General features: G+C 39.1%; 1 protein-coding gene across 2 annotated transcripts; it reads right to left on the bottom strand.

The window, feature by feature from the left end:
• Positions 1-2183: 2183 nt before the first annotated feature.
• ube2j2 (ubiquitin-conjugating enzyme E2, J2 (UBC6 homolog, yeast)) lies at positions 2184-11633 on the bottom strand. 2 transcript variants are annotated; one of them, XM_003441534.5, is made up of 7 exons: positions 11499-11633; positions 8849-8979; positions 5211-5251; positions 4891-4993; positions 4644-4782; positions 4464-4544; positions 2184-4372 (listed from the first exon to the last, which is right to left on the bottom strand). In XM_003441534.5, exons 2-7 carry the CDS (start codon positions 8977-8979, stop codon positions 4082-4084), a joined length of 786 nt encoding a protein of 261 aa, XP_003441582.1. In that variant the 5' UTR covers positions 11499-11633; the 3' UTR covers positions 2184-4081. The 2 variants fall into 2 exon arrangements, with proteins under 2 accessions (XP_003441582.1, XP_005469377.1); XM_005469320.4 differs by lacking the exon at positions 11499-11633 and adding an exon at positions 11196-11454.
• Between the last annotated feature and the right edge of the window lie 51 nt (positions 11634-11684).

Below are 11684 nucleotides of genomic sequence, written 5' to 3'. Positions count from 1 at the left end.
ATCAGTTCAGAGTACAGTAGAGACGCAAAGAAAACAATGAGCGCTGGATACTTTTGAACATTTATTAAACGGTTCCCATAATTGAAAACTGAACATATTCTCCTTCAGTTCCAAACACTTTATTCACAGATGATGTTCATTAACATGTTTGTATCACAGGCGGCTATTTACATAGTAGACAGTTTGCACTTCACTGTGTTTGTTACATAATTTATGTAAATACATCTTATTTCTAAGGTTAGAATCCTTCATTTTTGTGATTCTTAAAATAGAACAAAATTAACAAACATGACAAAGTTTTCTTAAAAATGTATAAAACAGGCTAAGTGACAAAAAAGTTTAAACACAACATACATAAATAATAAAATACTTTTCAACATAAAATAAACTGCATTATTAAATCGTGCTTTAAATCATCTTCGTTGTTCAGATAAACACAGTGCTGATCTGATTTTTTTGTTGTTTTCTTATTTGTTGTTGCTGATATAAAACAACAAAAAGGTTCACAGTCACAACTTTAAATGGAGGCAGATTCAGTGCCTTCCAAATCACAGTCAAGTTCACACAAAGTCAAGTCGCACGGAAGACTTTCAGGCCTTCACTCTTCACAAGACGCAAACTCTCACTGAAGCCCTGTGTGCAGGTCCATTACGTGGAGCTCAGATCATGCAAACTTTACGGTCTTGCACACTTTGGTCCACGATTAAACAACATGTAAGAGGTTCAAGTCCTGCTGTTAATTTCTCAGCCGTCTGCTCTGCAGAGGCATGCAGCTGAAAACCCTCAGGAGTGTGGACTTCAAACTAGAGTGCCTCAACCCAGAGTGCTGTGAAACGGGTCTAAACGGAAAGAGGAGAAATTTTATTTATTGAGATCTCTAAGTAAGATAGAGACTACAATTTCTCTAAAAAAAAAAACAAAACAAAAAACCAGAGGAACTGGACTGCAGTTCTGAAGCTTATACTTACAGTGAGTGCTCAATGAGTAGAGACTTTGGGTCTTTCAAATCCTCCACTGAATGGTTCTCATTCTGATTTTGCTCCTCAGAAATCTGGTCCCAGATTTCCGTGTTGACCCAAAGAGCCCCTGGCAAAGTCAGGCTGGCTCTGGTGCAGGTAATCCAACGGCAGAGAGGGCAGGAGACGGTGTAGATGACACCCTCCAGCTTGGACATTCTCTCCAGACAAGGGGCGCAGAAGGTGTGGTTGCAGTGGAGGACCCGCGGGATCCTGTTGCTGCGTGAATACTCGTAGCAGCACACGCAGCACTCGAGCTCCTCGGCGGTGACCATGTTCGTATCAGATATGCAGAATAAGCAATGCGTCGAAGGGTGTTTTTCATTAACCAGAGGCCTGCGATACAGAAAAAACACATAATAGGTGAGTGGAGGGGAAGAAATAGACACAATATCAAATATTCACAAATGTAAAACTGAAATGTGAAGAAATTCTGTTTTTCTTTTAACAGATGCTCAGTGACAAAATCATCTAAGAATCATTAGAAATACTTACTTGCTTGTTTGCTGCTGAGAGCTGCGTCTCTGAGTGCAGAACAAGGTGTATTGTGCCCGTTTGGCTGGTTGAACGCTTTTTAAAGCCCTCCCTAATCACGAGGCCGTGTCATTTCCAAGGAAGTCTTGCCCTCAGGTAAATAATATTCTGTGGAACTTCACTCTATGGAAAGGGTGTGCAGGCAGGCAAATCCACGTATCTTTCATAGCTCGTTTTATTAACCATTTGTTGACTATTAAAACTTCACGAGGACCTAAATTTGACTTCTTTTTTTTTTTAAACAGAAAATAAACTTGAGTTTTGTTGAACCTTTAAGCTATTTTTATCTGTGCAGCAGATAAAAACAGTGTATGATGTTGTCACAGAATGGACTTCCGCCTATGTATTATTTTTATAGGCTAAACCCTCAAAAAACTTTACATGGAAGTCATGTTTTTCACTCTACAAACTTTAAGCTCTTCATAAGCACTTACTTCAAATTTTAAAAAAAAAAGAAAACCTGACACTCATGTTTGTTTATGGTGGCAGCAAAACCGAAGCACTCAGGGGAAAACACAACAGGCACGTCCCACAGAAAGACACCAGGTAGTTGCAAAAACCCAGAAGCTTCTGGCTGTGAGGCGACAGCGCTGACCACTGAACCACCGCGTAATCATTAAGCAAATAGAGATATTATTATTAAATGCCCCACTGAGCAGGGAAATTTATTTGCATTTACTATGAAAACAGAGACAATGCCACACAAGATTAATTGAAGCATGGTAATTTGGGCATTTGCTGTATAATCACACAAACGCACTCATCATAATCATCGTTATCATCATCATGTTGGTCTTATTTTGAGATGGCGCCAAGAAAAGAGCAACGGACAAGAGAATCTTCTGCTTTCAGAGTTTTCTTCCTGTGGAAGCATTAGATGCAGTACAGTAGAACCAGCTTTTACTAAATGCAATGCACAACAGTAAATCATCAGCAACTGCGTGAGCCAGCACCACTAACACGACCGCGTGTTTGACTGCACAGCCCTAAGAAAAAACACTAGGTGTTTTCCTCAGAACCACGACAGACAAGCTGGACACTTCTATAAATAAAAGAGAACAAAAACACAAAGAGGAAAAAATGATTTTAAAAAAAAGAAATATAAGGAATATACAGAAACAAAAAAATTGGTTCTCTGCATGGGTCTCCTCATTTAATCCTATGTAGATTGCTGCTATACTGATTGGCTAAGCCAAATTAAAAGAAGGTCCTTGTCTCCGTTTATTTTTGTGCAGACACTGCTTGGCTCATGGGTTGACTGGAGAGACCGTCTGCACTAGCATCTAACTCTGACCGCGTAGCTTTAGCTGCTTCACAGGATGAAAGGCCAACTTTTGTTTTCTTCATGCTCTCTGCCTGCATATATGAATAGAAATCAAGGCTGGAGTTATGTCTACTCTGTCAGTCAGTGACGCATCACCGGTGCTGAATCTCAGACAGTCAGATAAACTGACAAGTACTAACAAGCATGAGCTTTCTTTTATCACATCCATTTTCATATAAGTGCACATATAGTTTTGTGGCTATACGCTTGTTTATCATATAGTGTCTGATTATTAAAAGTTACTGATCTTACACTATCCACAGAATCTGCCTTTTATACTTCCCTGGATGGGAATTAATCGATTCATCATTATTCATTTTGGCCAAAGACTCATTTTGCAAGTCCTTATTATCATGTCCAACCTTTACTAAATTATACTGATGTATTCTCGGCATGTAACCCAGCACTGTAGCCTGGCAGCCTTTGAACAATATACCAGGAATGCATTCAAACCCATTCATAGGAAACAGAAAGCAGAAGACGTAACACCCCTGACACACAAACTGGAAAGGATAACTATTACTTTGAGGTTTTTCCGAGGCAATGGATGATGCGAAACTTGACTTGTATTTATTTGGTCTCTTCATGTCACTCTAAAAAATAAAATAAAAAGTCTTGGAGCTGGATCAAATCATCTCTTCATCCCCTGAGGATTTTATTTCCTCTAATGAATTAGCAGGAAACAATGCAGATGGGAATGCTTTCTAAAGAAGTGATTGGCAGAGGCAAACAATTTAGAATTAACAAACAAGTTTTCCAGTTATGCAACGTTCATTTTCACAAAGGAAATCAATGTCTGCTGTGAAGTCTGCAACAAAATGACCCACAGAGCTACACTCTCCCACAACCCATGAGCCAAGTTTGTTTCTAGAAGTGATATAAACCACAGAAGCACAGAGTAGATCACAACCGTTTTAATAAACCCCTCCAGTCTCCCCGGCCCCGGCTCTACAGCCACTCCCGTCCATCCCCCACCTCCTCCTCCTCCCCTCAGTCCTTCCTGGCTAGGTGGGCTTTGAGTTTTTGTCTTCCAAAGTCCATGTTGGTAGTGGTAGTAGTGGTGGTGGTGGAGGTTGTGGTTGTGGAGGGGTTTGATCGGGAATGAACATCCCTCCCCACCCCACGTAGTGTGTTTGTAGAATGTCGAGTCCACTAGTTGGCTCACCTGCAGGGGGAGGGGAGCGCTGCCCTAAAACACCGGCTCCTCTCACTCCTGCGCTATGCTCCTCAGCACGTACTTCACTGTGTAGGCAAATGCTGCAAAGCCTACAATCACAAAGAGGTTGGCTAGAGCCCCACCTAGTAGTCCATGGTTACGATTGGCCTGCTGCTGGCCAGGAGCGGGGTTAGCACCCCCTAGTGGGGCAGGACCACCGTTGAGAGCTGGGACGCCATAGTGGGCTTGCTGGGGGTCTCCATCAGGCACCACATCAGGTAAGGGGAGAGGCTGTGTACGGGCGTTAAGCTCCTCCTGGGCCTTCTGTTTCTGCTTCATCTCCTGGCAGAAAGGAGGAGGAGAAGATTGGGATGGAATCAGTCGCTGATGAACGTCCCCCCTCCCCAAATCCCCAAAAAGCCCTTATACTTACGTCAACTACATCAGGAAACAGCTCACAGAATACTTTGTCTTTGAGGTTGAAAGCCAGGCTTTGGGCTGATAGCTGTCTTTTCTGGAAAAAAAAAAAAAGAGAAAAAGGACATGAAATACCTGAGACATAACAGGTCATTTTTGTCATTATGTTGCAAATAGGATAGTCTGTTTTAATTACTGTGTAATCAGAGGTCTCAATGCTGCCAAGAGTGGGTCCTTTTTCCACCATGAAGCTGAGCAAACCCGTGAGGATCGTCGAGACGGACCATGCTGGGTTCCACGTATCCGGGTGGAAGTCTGTGATGGACAAACATAACCTGTGGAGAAACGGGAACATTTATGACCAAGTTCTAAAAATGCAGCCTAAATCATTTTCAAAGCTGTAACGCTTAAATTAACTGAGCAATAAGAAGCTACAGTCCTACCTTGTGTTGCACTTAAATCTCCCGTTTGGCGTTATCATGTAGATACTTGGTGGTTTAAAAGGGAATTCTCTGGGAAATATAAGTTTTCCATGGTAATATCCACCTATAAATTAGACATGACATATATAAATATATGTTATACAACACTGTGATACATCGAAAGCAAAAGCAAAAAAACCCAAAAGGGGTTTGTCATCCTGTATGAAGCTAACCTGAGAAAGACTCACCTGACTCACCATTGAGGTGATGTCATCAGTTATTAGCTCCTCTAAACTCACACATTAACACAAGTTTTTTTTCTAGTGTTTAGTATTTCTTACCTTCATATGGGGTTTTCTCAGGACCTCTGACTACATAGTGCCTGAAAAAGAGGAACAAAAAAAGTGAATCACTTATTTCAGATTTGACTAAACAAGTCATCTCTAGACTTGCTGGCATGGCCCAGAATCAAACTGTTTTTCCTCAAATATTTTTTTAAATTTAGATCTTTCACAGTTTCTCATCCTGTGATCTAAGATCTAAATTTAAATTTTTTTTAAAAAATCCAACATTCTCAGGACCTCCGTTTATATCCAGACCAGAGCGTGCACACTACCCAGTAAGTGTACAAACTCAAAACTTAAAATGTTGAATTTGCTGCTCTAGCTACACATGTTAAAGACAAGCAAAGTTGCTGGAGAACATCAAGATTGAGAAGAAAATCTGCCCTCTGTTTGTGTACATAAGTGATATATTAACCATTTTAAAAACATTTTGAGCTATTCCATCTAGGAACAGCATCAAATAACTGACCAGAAGAAAACTAAAATACTGTAGAAAGAAGTAGCTCACTGCTTCCATTTAATTATCAAAAAACAGATGTGCACAATTTACAATCTATATTTAAGATTCCTTTTGTTCCGCATGCTTTACCCTCCTTTAGTATCACAGGAATAAAGTCTGAGGTCATTTATTGTCTTTGGGCACATCCTGCATTTACTGCCTTACACAGGAAGCCAACTCGTTTCGGAGTAAGCATTAAAACAATGAATCATGAATCATTAACAACTTAAGACCCACCGACAGTACAAAGACATGCCTTTTCAGTTATAAATAATAACAGTATCATTAAAGCAATATGAACCGACGGTCGATGATGTACTACTATTAAAAAACATTAAAGTCCCACTGTTTCAGGTGTGCTATTACCTACTACAGAAATAAATTACACTACTGTGTAACCCCTCATTTCTTTATATTTTTCAGATGCAGTGATTTATTGAAACATATGCAAATGTACATCCTTTCAGGATCGTTCCCCGTCTCCAAAGACATGATTTCCAGATACTTGCTTAACTGGGATTTTCAGGCCTGCTTCCTCATTTATCCTCCAATTGTCCATTTTTTCTCAAATATTTTTAACAACACACTGCACACTACGCTGAGATATGCCAATAGCTCTCTGGAAATCCTCATGTTGGTAATTAAAATAAAATACTACTTATTTTACAGATTCAAATAAAACAAATGACGTGTTTTTTTGTGACAGGCTGCTACTCACAAAGCACCTAAGATACGATTTAAAGTGCCTACTTTGCCAAGTTGTCTGTTCTGCATTGAATCTTTGTAGAGCTTTCAACATAACCTACACTAGTGGCCAACACTGCTGCCGGCATTCATGCTTGAATGCACACAGTGGCAGCTGCTGGCAATGGCAGCCACAAGGTAATTACGTGTTAATTAGTGTGCCTGTGTTTCATACATGATGCAAGATACAAAAGAAACAAACTGCTGGGACTTTTCCCCCTCCTAGGTCCCCTACTTGTTGTTGTCTTTTTTGTTTTATTTTTTGAGCCAAATTTATTTTTTCCTCACGTTTCTACCTCTACGCACCTTCCCTCACATCAATTATAACAGTTTTGTCTCCCACCTGGAATTTGCTGACGTTTGTGAATCCTTATATTGAGGCTACTCTTATTACTCCTTATATGAGGTGGTGATTTTTATTCTCTCACTGTTCCATTCAAAAAATACAGTGAAAAAATACACAGGAGGGCTCAACAATACACATTAATTGCAAGCTGCATTAACTCCTTTTATGCTTGAATGAGTATAGATCAGTGGTAAGTGGTGTAACACAAAGGCAAACTGAAGAAAACAAAGAACAAGAACTGGACTGAAAATAAGTGAAAAAGCAACGAGTGTCCAAAGATTTTAAGATGTTCAAAAAGTCTTGAGAACTACTCCTCCAGATCACTTTAAAAATTATAAGTCTGGCTCCTTGGAAGCAAAATATAAAAACTGAGAGGTGAATTATGAGTTTTGCACAGTACTGCACTGTTCACTGAGGGCATGTTGAATCAACACACACGTGTCTAAATAATTACAATAAAAATATCACAAATCAGGAAGGTTAGTTGTACCACAAATGAAATCAGGAAGGTTCTATAATTTCTATAAGGTTTTTTTTCTTTTAAGAGTTAAACACACTACTGAGGGCCATGTCATATTCCAGCGCTTATTATGACTTTATTTGAAACCATTAATTTCTTTAATAAACATCCATTCAAGAAATGCTAATCAAATTATATGGCTAATATTTAGCTAAGTGTTAAAAGTGCTCAATTACATATTTCTTTCATTATTTAAATGTCACGTATTCAGAACATTTTTGGTCAATCTTATTTTTTCTCCACTATCTATGTGTCTTTTTTGTACTGGTCTAGATTTTTAAGACATCTCCCAATACAAGGAAAATGAGCATCAAACAAAACGAACAAAAACAAAAACCTGTTTATTGTTTTACAGGAAACGATACCTGATCATCATTAGGATAGTGTGTGGGATATTCAACAAGCCATCCCGTAAGGTGCGTCATACAATTTGTACAGTGTCATGATTCATATGGGTTTCCTTCTACTGCAGAAATAGAGCTAACAATGTTATCATTCAAATCTAAGCCTGTATTCGCCACTATTGAGGTGCAGTAGTGTGTAGTCTTTACTCATCACTCATTTCTATACATTTTCCTTCTAAAAATATAAATATTTCCAAGGAACCAGTCTTTCTGACGTGACCAAAGTGGTCTTGACAGAATAGTTCTACAGGCGTGTTTTTAAATCTTTGAACATTGGTTGCTTTTTCACTCACTTTCACTTTTGCTTTCTTGTTTGTTAAGTTACTGAACACTGTCCTAGGATTCATTCCAGTAGAAAAAGGGATGACTCAGTATTGTGTACACACATAAGAGACAACGGTTCAAAGTGACTTTGTTATTAGCAGCCTGTTGGAAAAAACACATATTCTGTTCCCGCTTCTTTAGTTGGCTCTGCCAAAAAATATTTTTTTTAAATCCCAAACTGGTAGTATTTTCTGTAGAAGCCTGTTGCAACAATGATGATTTCTTCCAATTTCTTAGGTCAAATACACAAAAAACAACAACAACATAATTTAAAAGTCATAAAAATAGTAGTTTTGCACCATGTCCTTCAAGAAGCACAGAGAACTATTCCTAAAGAAAAAGAAAACACACAAAAGCTTGCCTAAGAATTCAAGACATAACGACTTTCAGCATTTCAACTCAGAACTGTGCAAACTTTTGCCTTGTATACTGTATTTCCATTTATGTTTGCACATGTTCCAAAAATTGCTGCACCGGTGTCACTTTTTTAGCAAAATATAAAGAAATGAGGACTGGCTCCAGACTTTTACACAGCACCGTACATTTTTTTTAAAGCTCTGAAAACAGAATTAAAACTGCATCCACTGCTAAATACAAGTGAATCTGTTCATCTTGGAAACTACGATTCAATTTTGTTGGTGTAAAACAGTAGCCTGATTTTACACATTAAATGTTTAGTTTATTATTTTTCTACAGAATATACACAGGTTTTAAACTTTGCCGATGGCCCTAAACACCCTTCCCTGGCCGGACATCAAGAGTCAAAAAGTCCCAATATTTCCTGACTGAAGAACTTACCATTCTAGGATGTTGGAGGGAAGGGGCTCTGCACAAATGTAAGGCACGGGGTCTTTCTTTATCCTGAGGTAATCCTGCTTAAGTCTCTGCGTGGCTGTAGTTGGAGCTCTTTTGTTCCCGTTGTTGTTCATCTGATGATTGAGAGAACATGAACAGTGAGAAAACAAAAACAGTGAATTGCATAAATCTGGTTTTACACTGACATCACTGTCCAGATGTATTCCTTTACATTAGGAAATCAAAGCATATCCTGTTTTACTATGGATCTGAACTTTGGACTGCATAGATTTGAATGACTGAATGAATGAAGGAAGAACTCTGAATGAATCATTCTGGCTAGTGGAAAGCTTTAACCCTAATATGCCTGTGAAAGGTAACTGCAGCTTCAACTAGAGCAGATCAAAAAACTTTGCCTACAGTGCATCCAGCACTGTCACCTGACCTATTAAATATCAATACTATTAAATATTTGATAAACTCTTAAACATATCACTGCAAATATTATTTATATAGTACATTTCATTTCACGTAGGTTAAATGTGCTTGCCACAAAGGATAAAAATATTTTTTAAAAACTATGTAGCTCTACAATCTCTTAAGGCAATAAAAACAACATAAGAGAGATAATGGTAAATGGCCTGTATTTGTATAGCGCTTTAGATAAGTTAACAGTCACACACACACACAAAGTTATTAATCATATGCCTGCAAGAATAAAGCGGCTCCAAGTTTGGTTTTGAATGTAGACACAGTTGGACCTGACATCAGGTCAGTGGGAAGGTTGTTCCAAAGAAGAGAACCATTATAACAAAACGTACCCTCAGCAAACTTTCATCTCATTCTGGTAACAGTTTACAGACTTGCACCTGATGACCTGAGAGGTCTAGTTAGGTTATAGACCTAACTAGACCTCTCAGAGTCAGAGATGTACTGGGGGTCAAACCACTGAGTGCTTTAGGAACAAACAGAAGGATTTTAAAGGCATTTCTGTATTGCAGTGGCAGCCAATTAATTTCGAACAAGCTGAAGTTATCCAGCTGATGATTTGGATAATCTTGCAAATACACCATTAACCTGGCTGATATGAATGGATGGACCATTTCCCAGTTGAGATAAGAATTTTTTTTCATATGGTTATACTGTTAGAAAGTTGTATATGCAGTTGTGTTGGCCTTATTAGTATGATTATTAATGCTAAGACCACTGTTCAAAATAATGCTAAGGTTCCTAACATGTTCAATGTGTTTCAACTAGAGTGATATCGGGTTGAATAGTCTAACAGTGTGTTAATTTACAACAACAACAAAAGCAGAGAAGGGCAGTAAAATCTCACACTGAACAACACGTAACCAGTACAGGCTTCTGTTTATTTATTAGCAAATGCTAACGCTAACTGGAGAAACAGGCAGAAATAGCTCAATTTTGGCTGCAGAGTGAAGTTTAAATATCAAGTGATGACTTCCCCTCTGTTTTCCTAAAAGATGAAGTTGTCCAATTAGTACATCTTACAAAAAGCACCGAATTTTAAAAACAATTTATCCCATCTCTCATTGTTCTCTAATGGCGCTGTGACTGTTTGTTTTATAACTCATGCACAGCACTGCTGTGGTGCTTTAATGCTATATGCATACAACACTGCCTCGCCAAGTGAAAAAGTAAGCATTTAGCAGAGAGTGGAGTATAGTAAGTATTGCGTTCAAGTTAAAATACGCATTGTGCTCCAAATACTTACACAACGGATATAAATGTACTTTAAACTTTCTTCCCCTGTCAACCCATGTAATTGAAAATTACGACAACAACAGACACTGTCAACTGACCTGCTGTCACGGGGACAAACGCTGACATGTAATAAGCAGTACGTGGACCGCAGCAGTGCTAGAATTATGTCATTATCGCTTCCTAATAAAGAGGAAGGCTTCTTAACGCAACTTATGTGGCTGAGGCTAATCCGCTACTTAGCGGCTAATGTTGCATTTCTGGCACATTCAGTGCCTGTCATAAAGTCTGATAATCAAATAATAAACAACTATTACGGACCAAGCTTCGGCTACAGAAGGACTGCATATGTGTCTGACCACTCTTTAATCACACCACATTTTAATCAGTAAAGCCAGTTCAGGAAGACTAGCTTGGCACGGTGGCTTTGCTAATGCTAGCCGGTGTCGGTTCCTGTTTGAGTGCATTTTAGAACAAGCGGCTAACGTTAGCCAACGTAGGCCACTGCTAACCGGCTAATGTTAGCACCTACTAGCACGAACAGTTGTATTGTATATTGTATAACGACAGCTGACCGCGACATCTCTCGCTTTTATTAGTAACTACGGGATGTGTAGTGCACACATACCTCTCCAGAAACCCCAACGAAAATATGTATTCGTGGCTGGACACGAAATAAGGTTGTTGTTTCTGTTGCCAACCCCAATCCGATAAGACGATGACACCAAAGTAGCTTACGCTATCGCCAGCAGGAGGAAAAATTACACTTCCGGTTTTCTTCTTCATCGCTGCTGTAGCAGTCGAAACATTACTTAGCAAGTGCTTTACTGTCGCTAGCTGCCCAATCTCGATCCTCCTGGAAGTCCAGTACCGTCTTACAAACACGGTCACCCTTCAATAGCTGTCTTTTAGTCATAACATCCGTACTTACATTTGTAGTCAATCGCCAAGTAGCACTTGACACACTGCACAGCGGTCTGTCTGATGCGAGGGGCTCAGAGGGCCTCCCGGTACTTTATGCTGGTGCTTAAATTTGGATTTGAAACAAAACACGGACTAAACAACATAAAACATTCCACAAGACATTTAATAATTTCAGTAGATTTTTTTTTATTTG

The sequence above is a fragment of the Oreochromis niloticus genome, linkage group LG5, assembly GCF_001858045.2.
Source record: "Oreochromis niloticus isolate F11D_XX linkage group LG5, O_niloticus_UMD_NMBU, whole genome shotgun sequence".
NCBI classification, from domain to species: Eukaryota; Metazoa; Chordata; class Actinopteri; order Cichliformes; family Cichlidae; genus Oreochromis; species Oreochromis niloticus.
Note: the sequence above shows the minus strand (reverse complement) of the source record. Positions and strands in the feature narration are given on the sequence as shown.